Source organism: Lynx rufus, unplaced genomic scaffold (assembly GCF_022079265.1).
Source record: "Lynx rufus isolate CCGP_SWC_20201006 ecotype Redwood Valley unplaced genomic scaffold, mLynRuf1.p SCAF_8, whole genome shotgun sequence".
In the NCBI taxonomy this organism is placed as follows: Eukaryota; Metazoa; Chordata; class Mammalia; order Carnivora; family Felidae; genus Lynx; species Lynx rufus.
The window spans coordinates 117,588,729-117,603,505 of NW_025814896.1; the positions used below are offsets into that span (position 1 = coordinate 117,588,729).

Genomic DNA, 14,777 nt, shown 5'->3' on the forward strand with positions numbered 1-14,777 from the left:
CGGTTAAGTGTCCCACTCTTGATGATATCGGCTCAGGTCATGGTCTCACGGTTCATGGGTTCGAGCCCCACATCAGGCTCTGTGCTGACAATGCAGGGCCTGCTTGGGATTCTCTCTTTCCCTCTCTCTCTGCCCCTCCCCCACTTATACCCTTTCTCTCTCTCTCTCTCTCTCTCTCTCTCTCTCTCTCTCCCCCTCTCAAAATAAATAAACTTAAAAAAAGAAAAAAAAAAGAAAAGGAAGCCTCCCACAGGATCAGGATGACCCTGGAGATGTTTGCCCTACTCACCTCAAATCAGGCTTATAACAAACGGACTGGGTTTAAATGGCCAACTCAGGGTCTCTGGGTTCAGGAGGGCTTGTCCAGTCTGTCACAGATAGGGGGCCGTGGCCAAAAGGGTCTGCAGCACAGGGGTCTGTGCTACCCTTTTTCTCCCCATCTCTTCGTTTTGATGTCATCTGCAGCTGATTTTGCTGTTGTCTTGTTTTCTTTGTCACAGGCCTAGTTATTGAAAAATTCCCTGAGGTTAAAAAAGCACACGATAATAAAGCCTTAGAAAAATAAATAATTCCTTTATTCCTACTTCAAAATATACTATGTGCATCTGGAACTCTAAGAGAAAGTCGGCCGGGAGACTGTTCCATCATAAAAATCAAGTAAGATAAAAAATAATGACTGCCCATTTCAGATCCGTCTGTAACCCAGGCGAAAGGGGCACGAGCTGCCAGTTGTCTTGCTGTCAGATGCCACCCCTCTGTCGGTGACGTTGGCTGGCGCTGCCTCACCGGGATTCCGTGTCTAAGAGTTCCTGGAGCATTTTGAGGACTTGCTTCGGCTGGCCAGCAGCCAGGTGCCGCAGCCGGGAGCCCATCTGTTCCTGGAGGCCCCTGGACAGCCGGCACACCGCCACGCGGACGTTCCCGCCATGGCCAGGCAGGACACCGTTCCCCGTCATGTTGTTCAGGAAATACCAGAGGACCGGAAGGACCTGACGCTCCACGGCCTGGGGCTTCTGGGGGTAAACAGAGGCCACCAGCACTGTTGGGCAGAAAAGAGGGAGAGTTACTCAAGGCAGGCTTGCTCTCTCTCTCTCTCTCTGTTTCCCTGCCCTCTCTTGGGACACCAGTTCTATCCCCCAAAGGGCAGGCAGCCCAGAAGGACCAACTAGTCCATCAGACACACGACCTAGGGCTCGGGACACGTGGAGGGGCCCTGGAAATGTTCTGACTTCTTTAAAATCCAGAGAAAAAAAAATATGAAGATATCCAGCCTGATTTATAGTCATGTTTATACCAATCAGTTGTAATATAAAATTTTTAACTTTTTTTTTTTAATGGAGGAATGAGTATGTAAAAACAAAAGTGCTCAGAGCCCATGACGGTCGTCACTGGTCCCTGCAGCCCAGGGGAGAGGAAAGAGGCAGACAGGGCCGGACTGCAAAACTGCCTCTGCTATTTACTAGCTGTATGACTTGAGAAAGCCACCTAACCGTTCTGAGGCTGTTCCCTAATCTAAGGATAATCATCCTGAACCAAACTCTTAGGACTGTTAGAGCTTAGATAATACACGTACGTGAGGTGCCCAGGTAGGTAGGCAGGTGACAAAGAGTAGCTAGGACTAGTGTTACTTTAATCCACATTCCCACCTATGTGACTTCACACGAACAAAAACTTGTACCAGGGAGGAAAACCAACGCTCTCTCAAATGAAGCATTCTGAAAAATGAAACAGGCAGCAGGAGATAAGCCCAGTGTGGCCTCCCCAGTGTCTGGACACTAAACCTCACAATAAGACCAGCAGTAATCCGGGAGGCCTGAACGTGCTTTTCAACCATCAAGCTCTGCACAGACCCATGATTCAGTGACGAACCCCTGAAATCGGGTTATCCCAGCCTCTCTACCCTTTTTAATCCCCAGAAATCCAAGAAGCAGGCTACCCCTGCCAGCAAGCCCTCTGTCAGAGTAAATGCCGGGGTCGAGACCACCTCAAGAGCTACCCCAAGTCACTTCAGAGCCACTGCTCCAGCCGTCAGCCACGGCCACCATTACCCTGAGTGCATCGGTGCTAACATGCAATGCTAACATGCTAACAATGACTCCATTGTTCTCACAGCACCTCAAGAGGCAGGACACCAGCCCATCCTGCAGAGGAGGAAGCCAACACTCAGGGGTCAAGGAAACTGCCCAAGGCCACGTGGCTAACAAGGGCGGAGGGCAAAGGCCAAGCCCGCCTCAACTCCACGGCTCATGCTCTTCACCCCCCACTGTCCCCATCCTCCTGGAGTTCTTCAGTTCAGAGGCTGGTGTGTTTTGTTTCATTTTTAGTGAAACCTCAGTTTGTCCTTCCTTCACCAGCTTAACATCATCCGACCCCCCAGGATATTTCCCACGGGGCCGCTCTGACTCCGGAGCAAGCCTCGGACAACAGGGGACCAGAGAGGATGAGCTGGCCCCCTCAGCTCGGCCTGGCACTTGAGCCATGCCATTTCCCATGGAGCTTGTACGTTGGCTTTCAGGCCACACCCCCAGGACTCCTGCACCCCACACTGTGGGACCTCTCAGGGGCTCCCCAAGGTCACAGAGCCCTCAGAAAGAAAGGCAGTCCTCGTTCCCAGGCAAGGCAGGACGGCACCCAGTGAGTCAAGCCAGCCACGTTGGGGGTGAGCAGCCTCATAAAGTGGGGCAGAGAGGTGGGAGCTGGAGACAGCCCTCGAAGCCAGAGACAGACTGAGAAGGAGGCCACAGTTAACAGGAAAGCCACGGGGGCAGCCCTAAGGTGGGGGGAGGCAAGTTATACTGAACAAGTATAACTCAGAGTCTTTTTTAGACCTCCACGGGATCTCACCTGCAAACCGAGGAGACAGCTATCCCCAGAACCAGGTGCAGGTAGGGCTCCCCTGTGCCCACCCAAGGGTGAGGGGCTCACCTGCCCCTAACCTGCCCCGCGTCACTCGGCCGCGGCCCCCGGCAGGCTGCACTCACACCTGACCTCTCTCCCTCCCAGCAGCGAGGCCTTCACAGCTGGGCCCAGGAAGCTCACTTCTGCAGTCAAGCCCACGTTCCCCGGGCACAGAAGGTGGAGGTCACCTGGCTGATGATGGTGGGCCTCTCAAGCGGGCAGAAGCAGCGATGGCCCTTCTGGGAGTCATCACGGGGAAGAAAACCCCACTAAATTTTGAGCTTAAAAGGCAGCTGAAGTAATTAGCAAAAGATTTACTCCTGTTAAGCTGTGCTATTATTAGTCCACACCTTGTGCCAATTGAAATTTTCTTCTCTGTTCCTGGCTGGGCCTGACTTAATGGGAGAGCTACGTAGAAACTCTTGCTTTTGAGGTCTCTTGGAGACAGATGGAAAATATTTACAGTTAAATGGAGGATCTAAAGTGAGGTAGCCATCCACCTCTGGGGCCCATATATCACTCATACAAGGACAGGTAAGGGTTTCACCCAGAGAATGTTGATGTTGAGCAACAGAAAAGGGTTCCTTGTCTGGCACCCAGGTGGTCTCAGTTAGGGGGCTCCTGGGCACCAGCAACATGACACCATGGCTGCATTTAGCCCCCGGCCCTACTTTGCTTGGAGAAGGCCTATCACCTGGGTGGAAGCCAAGGGTCCACTCCAGGGACACTAAAAGGGCTGAACCAGGGCACAGAGGCAAGGCCAAGAGCAGGACAGGGCTGTGGAGGAGTTGAATAACATCCTCAGCCAGGCAATGTGTGCTGAGCACCCCCAGTGCAGACTGAGGCTGGCACGGGGTGGGGGGGGGGGGACATGCTCCTGAGAGGCTCACGAAACTCAAGCAGGGGGGTAGGGAGGAAGGGGACACAGAAGTTGATGTCAGAACCAGGCCAGAACCACCCAGGTGGAGGAAGAAGGGTGGAGAAGGGCTCTCTCTGCAGGACGGGAGCCGCATGTGGGCAGGACAGGGCAGAGGATGGGAGATCAGCCCCAGCAAGGCCGGTGGCATGCTGGTGCCACTCAGGGAGGGCACTCAGGGAGAGACAGCACAGCACGGAGGCTCTGTGGTCAGGCTCCTGGGGACAAAGCCCAGATTGCTCACCAAGGGACCTTGGGCACTTAACCTTTCCGAGCTCCACTTTCCTTACTTCTACAAAAGGGATAATCATGGCACCCACAGCCTCTTTACGAGGTTGTCAGGAGGATTCGATGATCCAGTGCGTGTAACTGGGGGAGGGGGAGGGGAGAGCCTGGAAGGCCACTCCAGGGAGCCTCGACACTGTCCTGAAGACAACCCACACAACGACTCAAGCACGGGGGTAGCACAGCCTGTTTGCATTGTAGAGGTTGGGCGCTCAGAGGTCTGGAGAACAGAGCCCTTCCGCCTCCTTCCCAAGAAGGTAGGGGAGGCTTTTGGTAAGCACAGAAGATTATAAAACCAAGTTAAATAACCTGCCCAAGAGCAGAATCGGCACATGGCAAACAGGTCGGTACAACCACAAAGGCCTAGGTCCTCCCCGTGCTGACTCCTCCCGCGTCACCGGAGGTTTCAGAACTGGAACGGAATCACTGGAGACGGCAGACTCAAAGAAGACACCGCCTGGGAGCAAAGCTCTCCTCGGCCAAAGCTTGAACACAGCAGAGCAGACACCCGCCAAGGCCCCAAATCCCACGTAGTGCAGCCCCCGAGCACCTGGCGCAGGCATCAAGGAGGGTTGAAATCCAGCCTGTGCTCTGCTTTCCAGCCTGTGCGTGCCCAAAAAGAGACAACGCTAATTCTCACAACAGTGTTGCCGCTGACCAAGCCATGTAGCTGGGAGGCAAGATCTACCCAGAAGAGGTGGTTTTTTTGTTTTTTGTTTTTTTCTGATTCACACAAAGGTACCCTATGGCTTAGTGGATGTCCTGTTTGCAAAGAAGAAATGCATAATATTTTCTTTTCTTTTTTAATTTTTTAACGTTTATTTTTAAGAGAGACACAGTGAGAGTGGGGGAGGGGCAGAGGGAGAGGGAGACAGAATCTGAAGCAGGCTCCAGGCTCCGAGCTGTCAGCACAGACCCCGATGCAGGGCTTGAACCCACAAGCTGTGAGATCATGACCTGAGCCGAAGTCAGATGCTTAACCAACCGAGCCACCCAGGTGCCCCCATAATAGTTTCTTAAAAGCTATTTTGTTTATGTACAAACCTGCCCCATTGTGGTCAAAAATGAAGATTACCTTTGGATAAGGTGGGAATTATTTATAAAAAGCAGATTATCAAGTTTTTTTAAAGATCTGCGAGGATTATTTGATTATTTGGGGGTCTAAGATAGTGGGTGGTTCTACATGCCGGGAGAGAAGAACAGAGATGGACTGGAAGGCTAGGGTGAGGAGCTTTGGGGACGCTCACCGGACAGACGTTCTGTGACATCAAGCACTGCACGGCCACTCAGGAAGCGCACCTGCCCAGCAAACGCTTGTAGGAGGCAAAGCTTGTCTGAAAGAGAAGGAGAGGGTCAGTGGCCATGAAGCTGTGGCTGGTTCAGTGCTGTTCAGTTCCAGGTCCCTGCAACACCTACCTAGGGAAAGAGGCCCGTTGGGGAACTGAGTTAAATGTCCAAGTCGCAACGGAGTGTCCAGGGAAGAGTGAACGACCTGGCATAGTTAGTTACACTGGCTCCCAAAGAGGCTTCATGGACTCCCACAGATACGGTTCCTATTATCTGTGCTTCCTTAAAATTGAGTTTGGGGGCAAAAGAGGGTTGCCCCAGTCCCGGGCAAACCAGGATGTTGGTCACCCCATCAGCAGCAGAAGCATCTGGCTTACTCTGGTTGGGTCAGAGGAGGGAATGTGCGAGGACCGGCAGGGGGCGGGGCATGTATTAGCTCTCAATAGTTTATCTATAACGTCCCTGTGTGAGACCAGGCCCAGATGGCATCCTTGTACAGACAGCAGAGTTTATCCTCCACATGCCCCAACCCACTTTTCAGGAGGTTTAGGGGAAAGAGGGATTTTTTTAACCTTTTTTTTCTTTTTTTTTGAATCATCCCAGCACCCCACACCCAGCCCCCGGAACCAGCTCTCGCTGCTACCCAGCCACACTCATGGTGGAGACTGAGGACTGGGTACTTCCCCGTCTGGCTGTTGAAAGAGTGTTTATTAGAATGAACCACTGCTGGTGAAAGCATAGGCAGCTGCAGGGGGGCTGCTTTGGGATAAAGAAGCCCTCTGGCATTCTTTGAACGTATTTCTAAAGATCCCACAGGTGCTGAATGTAGACACTGCTCATTCTTCCCCATTCTGGCTGACGTCTCCTGGTTTCTCACACTATTAAAACTTGAAGTCCTGCACTCCTCACAAAGACGCACAGGGTGAGGAAAGTAGCCCTTCAACTGAGAAAGGCGTGCTAACATCGCTCCCATATGCCCAGCTCCCAACAGTGCACAACCACGGCAGTCCCAGGATAACCCCATGGGAGGGAGTGCAAACAACAAAACACGCTCTTCGGGGGTGTGGCTGCAGGGCCTGCCTACACCTGTCACAGAGGTCTGTGTGGGTGTCACCACAGGTGCTCCCAGAAAGTAGGTCCTGGGATCCTAGGGGCTGACCCACTCAAGGTGCCAGATTTCTCTTAGCAGGGGACAGAAATTAGAGACCCACCGCAGGAAGTCTTTCCAGACAAGCTCCACCTTCCCTGAGTTCCTTAAATACCTCAGCATCCCCCTGGATGTGCACAGCTTCGCTTTTCCCGTCAGGCGACAATTCTAGCTAAGAGCTCATTCCCATTTCCTAGCTCCCCTCCTGAGAGCTGGAAGGGGTACAGAGGAGGAGATGTACACATGAACATCACGCATATCCCTGCTGCTTGCAAAAGCTCCATCCATAAGGCAAGAGTCTTTAAAATCATTTGTTCTGGGAAATAAAAGAGATGCCAACCTCTAGAACATTGCAGTTAGCGAGAAGCAGTCTCAGGGCCACTTGGTCAATCTGTAGTCGTGTAAGCATAGGTTTTTATATCAATGTCGTCTGCATTGTTTTTTCCAGGTGCTTCTATTTGTCCCACCCCCACCTTTAACCATGAGCTCACCTCCAAGGACAAGGACTTCTGGCTCCTTGCTCTCCCCCAACAAAACTCAGTTCAGGACATTTTCTGGACACAGCCAGACCTCCCCGCTCCTGGTGGCTGACATGGCCTCCCAGAGCCAGAGACAGGTAAAGAACTCGGGGGATACTAGAAAATGCACATCCGACAGACATCTGTGACAGATAATGCTCCCATGTGCCTGGCACACAACAGGTGCTCAATAAATGCTCTAGGACCACAGAAAGTGTTCAAGCAGAGACATTAAGCATGCCCAAACTGGTTTATAAACCCCAGAGCACCACACCCCGAGTAGATGGCCTCTCTTCCTCTGTCTGCTTTTGTAGTGATGGCTCACCACCCAGGTTTATTGAGAGGCAGGAAAATATACGGTGAAGGGTGTGAGCTCTGGGTTCAGGTTGCCTGGACCGAATCCTGGCTCTTCCACGTTTCTCTATATTAACACTGACAAAAGCTCCTACACTTCAGTTTATTCATCTATAAAAGGAGGATAACGTCTTCCTCTTAGAGCCGCTGTCATGTTATGATACTTAGGATATTGCCCTGGGCAAATGATTACTATGTAAGTATCAGCTATTACTGCTAGTGTTACTCTTATTACCTGAGAATGTTCCAAAAGCCCAGCAATCTGAATGGTGGAGAGACCATTAAGAGGCTGGAATCTAACTTCCAAACCCTTAAAAAAAAAAAATCCATGTTCCATTAGCCGGAGCTCTTCACAGGCTCCTGTTCTGCACCACAAGGGAGCCACAGCTGCCACAGCTGGCCTTGGCACTGCCTGGACGAAGAGCAAACAGAGCCATGCAGCGTAGGGAAAACAGCTACAGGCTGGCAGGCCACGTCCCCGTCCTCCCTGGGCCTCGCCTTCCCTCCCTGCAAGGGGGCGGAGGTCTCCGGGGCCACGCACCTGTCCCATGCAGCTAAGCCCTAAGCGCACCAGGCCACATCCTCCTCAGGCTACTGGGGAGCCAGAGAACTTTTTTTTAAGCACAAAAAGTATGGGAGCATAGACAGTGACAGCAAAGAAACTGGAGTCAAACTGGACTCCCAACAATAAGCACAGGACTCCATGAATCATGACATGCGACACAGCCACCCAAGCTAGGTGCGTTCATTGCAGCAAAAGTGGGAATGGTCCATTTAAACAGAAAAACACAAGATGTGGTCCAGCATGTGACAGACCTGTTAAAAGTGACTCCAGTGTGTAATCATATGCAAATGCTCACGCTCTGCTTCTTTTTTTTTTTTTTTAAGCTGGATGCAAATTTAAATGTGTAATACGATCGTGACTCTGCACAAGAGTCATGCACGTGACTCTGCACAGGAAAAAAATCTAAAATGAAAAAAGCCAAATGTTAATAATGGTCTCTTCCAGGGGTGCCTAGGATGGTTCAGTCAATTAAGCATCCGACTCTTGATTTCAGCTCAGGTTAGGATGTCACAAACCATGAGCTTGAGCCCTGCGTCAGGCCCCGTGTCAGGCCTTGTGCTGACAGTGTGGAGCCTGCTTGGGATTCTCTCTCCCTCTCTCTCTGCCCTCCACCCCCAAAATAAAATTTAAACTTTTTTTTTTTTTAAATAACTGTCTCTTCTGAGAAATTGAGACTAAAGGTGAAGGGTTTTTTCCTTTCAAATGCTTTATATTTTCCATTTTCTCAATAATTAATAAGTATGACTTCTACGTGATGGAAAGTAAACTTCTTATTTTTAAGTAGGAACACTGCATGATAGCATGGAATACTGGATAGTTAAAGAAGCAAAGTCTAAATCGTGTTTACCTTACAATCTCTAACAAGGGAAATCTGTACACAGGCAGACAGGAAATAGAACAGATTTTTAAGCAGTTGGTATATTAGAGGGGCACCATGGATGAGTTTCTAAATTCCTTTAACAATACCATGTTGGTCATATGATTATATAAGGTAAAGAATTCGGAGTCAGAGCAAAATCAAAAAAGTAGATCTGAAGCTGCCCATTCCCAGCTTATCTGCACTCTCCAGCACTGGCCTGGGGCCACGCTAATCAACAGAACTCCTTTTGATGCTCAGTCTGACTGGGAGGGGGGTGGCTGTCAGCAGCCTGATGTTTTAATTAGTGAAGTTTCTTCTGTAGCTAGCCCAGTCACAGGGCCCAAAGACAGAACCAGCCAGCCAGCTCAGGAACTGCCCTGATCCCCAGAATAACTCCCCTGAAATCAGAAGGTCCTGGCACAGAGTGGAAAGGATGCCACCCCAAGCTCCTTCCAGCAGTAACAAAGGGCAGAGGTCAGAAAGCAAGGTGCCCACATGTCTCCTTCCTCACCCCCCCCCAAAAAAAGGGGACATGGGCAGAAATCCCCACCTGCTCTGTGGACCACCACACCACCTGCCCCATACACCCATGGGAAAACCAAGGAACCGGAAGAGATGTGGTGACTGTTGAGTCAACTTATCACTGAATTCCAGAATCAAGAGGGACCTTAAAAGGTTGCCTAAGAAGGCCAACCTCCCAGTTTGGCTGTGTCATCTGGACTTTGTGCCAGAAGGCAGACTACCCGACTGTGTTCTTGTTCTCCTGGCCCCCTGTTGATCGGGGAAACAAACCACAACCTGCTGAGTCATTTCTTTGTGATTCTACACATTTAAGTACTCCACAGCATTTGGCTGTTCCTCTCCAGCCTGGAGCCAAGAATCCCTTGTGGGGGGTGACACCAGTCTTGGGAAAAAAGCTCCCTCTGCTCAAAGGGCTCCAAGCTACTTCCAGAAGGGACCCTGAGATGCTAAGAGTCTATCGGAGCCACCAGGCTCCACCTGGGTGACATGGGAAGAGAAGATTTACACCCCTTCTTTTCTGCCACTCCTGCCCCAGTCTCTATGTCTACCACCCAATCCCCTGGGACAGTGGGAAGTTTAATTATTTGCATCCATTTTTCCCTCTGCAGGCCAGACTCAGCCCATTCTAGACAGATGAGAACCATTCCCAGAGAGAGCTTGATTCTACCCTAGGTACTCCCTGGCAGGGGTGAATTCTTACTGGCAATCTAAACCCATCCACTTCTGCCCTTTCTGGATATAGAAATCAGCTAGTTAAAAACACCTCCAAAACCAAGACTCCTCATTGGGCTGTGAGTATGGCTCACAGCAAAGCCACATGGCCCCGAGAGCCGCTGCTGCACCTGCTCAAACTGACCAGGAGCCAAGACCCTGTGCTTCCCCCTTTGGGCCCCACAGAAGCTTTTTGCCAGGGATTTACTGGACTCCATCCAACTCCCTGAGGCCAACGACATTCCATTCCAGCCTAACACTGACCTAAGGATTAGAGAGGAAAATAGTGCCCTTCATGCCTGCCTCTGTTCTCCTCCCATCAGATCCTTTCACTGATGGGACGGGGCAGGGGCGGGAGGGGGGGGGGCGGTTATCATCAGCCATTTCCAAGGAGACCCTGTCCCAGGAGGAAAGGACAACTATAGGCATCTTTCCTGGAAGCTGCAGCCTGCCTCAGGGTGTGGTCAGATCACAAAAGCAGCCGTCTCCCAGCCCCTTTCCAGGGTGTCCCACCCAAGTGGGTAGAGGAGGGCCTCAGGTAGAGAAGGCCTGAGCCTTGTGACAATGTGAGACACCACATCCTGCAGCCCAGAGTTCCAAAGCTCTAGCGTGCTCCAGGAGGATGGCCCAAGGACAGAGAGTGGAGACAATAACACCTGGAGAGGAAAGTGTTAAAGCTCCTCTCCGCAGACAAGGGTGCTTAGCCTCTTCAAATAGCTAAAGCCTATTTTGCTTGGTGCAGGTTTTCCCAATAAATCCAGGGCCCGCAGTGATTTACCAAGAGCCGTGGTTATTGGCAACAGCAATCTCACTTACCCAGAGCAGCGCTGTGAACTAGCCGTAATTTAAAGCTGGATTTATATTGTTTGTTCTACAGCAACAAACTCAGCAAATCATAAATTCCCTTTGAGATGAAGAGAGGAAATTGACAGTATTTATGAACTGAAGAGGCAGAGAAGGGCCTGACCAGGCCTTTGATTTGTAACTGAAACTGCTTCTGGAAGCTCCAGCCAAGGACACAGCTGCTGGCCAGCCCCAGGGAGCTGGGCTCCCATAGGGTGTGGGCACCAGGAGGGGAGGGGTGCCTTTCGGTGTTTCCAGCCTCACCACGGGGATGCTCTGCGGGTTCTCAAGGCAGGACATTGCTCTGTGCTCATCGGGACATACAGCAACAAGGCCAAAAAGGTGGTTCTCCGAGCATAAGCTTGGTCACATAGAGTCAAGAGTGGTTTGAAAACCCTTGGTTCCTCTGGTCTGGACATGACTGTACTCATGTGCTACATCACACACACATCTGCACTTCAGTCTGCGTCTTAGATACACCAAATATCACCTTCTAATCATCTACAAAAGGCATGGAGAACAGAAGCGGATGTGCCCCAAATTCCACCCGATGTTGGAGAACCAAGATGTGTTAGTGCAAAGCACATAGGACTTAAGGAGCTCTTGCCTTCCCTGATGTCTCTCCCATTGCCCCCCCCCTTTTCCTTTTCATCCCACCCCCCACCTCCACTCCCCCTTCACCCTCCACCCCTCATCCTAAATTCCTCCTTCCCTGAGCCCTGGCCCCGAACAGTCTTTCTCAAAGGCAATGCTTGTCCATCCCATGCTCAAAAGCCAGTGGGATCCCAGCCTGACTCCTGTATCAGACAATCAAGGTGACCTACCTGGGTCCACTCACCCATCTACTTTGTCCTCCCCAGCAGACTTGCTCTGCTCTCTCACCACCATCCGGCCTGGTCCTCGTACAAGCCACACCCACTGTTACCATCTCTACACTGTTTCCAGCTTCTTCCTGGTAACCCTGACCTATTTTTCCTTTCATGCCCTGTTGGCTCAATCACTTCAGTACTGTGTGACCCTGGCTGAGTCATTTCTGTCACATGTACTATGAGGAGGCAAGACTAGATCATCTCCACATCTCTTCCACTCCTACCATCGAGGACCCTCAGGTGGCTGTGACATGGAAAAGCCTGCCAACCATGTCCTGGGCTGTCCACCCCCGTCCTCTATAGCCTCCAGGGAAACATTTGGCCTGAAAGCCCCAGTGTCTGTTAGCACTCTGCTGATTCCCAGCAGGAAGGGTGAGCCCACCCCGGGGAGGGCTCAGGGAGCGAGCCCACTGCATAATGGAGCCAAGCAGGGCTGTGGCAGGAGGCTTACCCAGGTTCTCAATCATGGCATCCAGCGCAGCCGTGGCAGCGGTATAAATCCCCGAGTTCTTAGAGTTGAGGTTGTCTGCAACAGCGATGATGATGGAGAGCAGCATAGGGTGTAAGCTTGCTTTGAGGAGGGGGATCATCTTGGCAAGGGACTCCAGGGCCCACTGGTTCACTTTCTTGTTGGAGTCCTGAAGCCTTGGGGTGAAAGCATCAAAGACCTATTGAGGAAACAGAAACCAAGAGCCCATGGGAAGCCAGGCTGGGCAGGAGGCCCACAACCCAACCAACCACCCTTGGCAGGGATTCCTCCTGCCTTCCTGGTCATCCAAACTACACCAGAACATTCTCAGTGACGAGGAGCTTACTTCCTCAAAAGGGAAAGAGGGGAAGAGGGGAAGAACAACTGTATATTGAGCACTCATTGCGTCAAAGCATCTAGAGCATCCCGTTAGGTACCCTGCACTCTCACGGAACGATCCAAACCGATGAGGCATGCGTTCCCATCCTCAGTTTACTATTAAAAACAAAACAAAACTGAGGCAGAAAAAGGTTCACTGACTTTCCCCAGATCACACAGCGAGGCTGCTGACTTCAAGCCTGTGCCCTAAGTACTCTGCTACATAGCTTGACCATCAGCAGCCTCAGTCCTGGAAGAAGCAAACATCTGCCCCTGTTTCCAGCCTGTGAAAGGCCTGTGCTTGCTCCTAACCCACCTGTCCAGCCATCACGGCCAGTCCCCTGGCCAACACATACTCTGCCCCCAAACATCATGTGCCTGGCTAGACCAGGAGCAGCCTTCAGCCGTGGCATCCTCTACCTCTAGCTTCCTCCCCCGCCCCCCCCACCCCCCCCCCCCCCGCCACCCCGCTATAAACCTGCTAGAGGGATGAGAGATGCCAGGACATCTCTGGGTGGTCCCAAGGGGCCTGGCAAGCGGTGATGCCCTTGCCCCCTTGGCTACTTCCAGGCAGTCCCACAGTGTTACCAAGGCAACTGGATAGCAGGTACTTTTCGGGCTCCCTTTACCCTAAGGAGTCTGGCACAATGTCAAACCCTGTCCTGAGTTTTCCAAATTGAATTTGCACCCACAGGGGACAGCCAGGTGAGACAGCAGGGAAGGGGCAGCGCTCACCTGGACCAGGTTGGCGGTGATGAGCTCTGGCTCAGCCTTGCAGCGCTCCAGGAGCCGCCCCACGCCCTCCATCCGAGACTGGTATTCTCTGGCCTCCAGCAGTCGCGTCAGCTCCCGAAGCCATTCCACCACCTCCGGGCCACTGTGCATGGAGGGCCGTAGCCCTGCCAGCCGAGGGCCATTGGAACTGAGCCTACGCAGAAGGAACTTCTGACCTGGGCAAGCCCCAGAAGATGGATGCACCTCTTGTCCCATGCCCCTTCCAGACAGGTGGAACTGAGACAGGAGTGTCACCTGCAGCTTAGTCCACCCCCAGCTTTCCACCCGCTGCTTGAGGACACCGGCCCCAGAACTCTGGAAATGCCTTTTCCTCAGGGGACAACAATCGGGTTGCCTAGAGCCCCATCCTTTCATCAGGGGACAGGGCTCTCTCTTCCTGCCTTTTTTTCTCTTTTCAGAAAACATGTGAAGAATGGGGGGTGGGTATCAGAGCGAGAAGTGGGAGTCCACGAAAGAATGACTGCACATTTAATGTAGGAGTGAGGAAAGGTCTTGCCAGCTGACTGTGTCCTGAGCCCTGGTTGCCTAGGCCCTGCCCTTCTCCAGTGACCAAGGAAATGTTAAGACTCCCTGTTGTATCATTGTGGGGGCACATAGCTATAGTATCCCCTGATCCAGTGCAGCCAGTATGAGAGCAGTTCCAAACAGGACTCCTATCCCCCACCCCAGCTCAGAACCCGGCTCTCTGAGCTCATGCCCTGCACCCAAGTCCCCTCTGAAAGAGCCCAACACCATCCATTCTGTCATTCAGTCCTACACTCCACACTGTTTGCCCACTGAGTGCCAGGAGCTGTACTGGCCACCGAGAAGAGGGACGTGAAAGACACGCCCTTTGCCTTAAGGAGCTCACAGACCAATGGGAGACAGGTGCGTCAACCGGCTGACAGAGTACTGAAGAACAGAGGGCACAGAGAGAGCCTCGGGGAGACGGTGACAGTGATCCGAATCTTGTGGAGTCTTGCAGAATAAACAGGCATGTTCTAGATGCAGGTGGATCAGCATAAGCAAAGAAAGGCTCAGAAGGAGATAGGATGGTGGGGAAGGGGGATGGGCAGGGAACATGAGCTGCTCTGGGCTGGCTGAGAGACTGTGTGTAGGAGAGAGCAGGAAGCTAATCTTAAAGAGGTGACAGAGACTTTCCTGGGCGCCTGCTAAGGAGTTCAGACATGATCCCTCCCCGGCACCACAGAAGAAGTTTGAGTTTCAGGCACATCAGTGATCAGGAGGTTTCTGCTTGGTTTCAGCTCCTCCCAGCACCTACCCACACTCCAGCCTCTCCGCCCATACCCTCTCATCTACCTTCCTCCCAGCTCTGCCTCTAAATTTGTCCCAGGCTGGGCACCCTGATGGCAAAAGGGTGT

General features: G+C 52.0%; 1 protein-coding gene across 3 annotated transcripts in view; it reads right to left on the reverse strand.

Moving 5' to 3' along the window:
• Window positions 1-553: 553 nt before the first annotated feature.
• The window catches only part of TOGARAM2 (TOG array regulator of axonemal microtubules 2), a 39,910-nt gene continuing 25,686 nt past the window's right edge, over window positions 554-14,777 (reverse strand). For all 3 annotated transcript variants that reach the window (XM_047069846.1, XM_047069845.1, XM_047069844.1), the window contains 4 exons: window positions 13,357-13,549; window positions 12,226-12,442; window positions 5,347-5,433; window positions 554-1,039 (listed from right to left, as the gene is read on the reverse strand). In XM_047069846.1, the coding sequence (XP_046925802.1) occupies window positions 783-1,039; window positions 5,347-5,433; window positions 12,226-12,442; window positions 13,357-13,549 (754 nt within the window). In that variant the 3' untranslated portion in view covers window positions 554-782. The remainder of the gene's footprint in view (window positions 1,040-5,346; window positions 5,434-12,225; window positions 12,443-13,356; window positions 13,550-14,777) is intronic.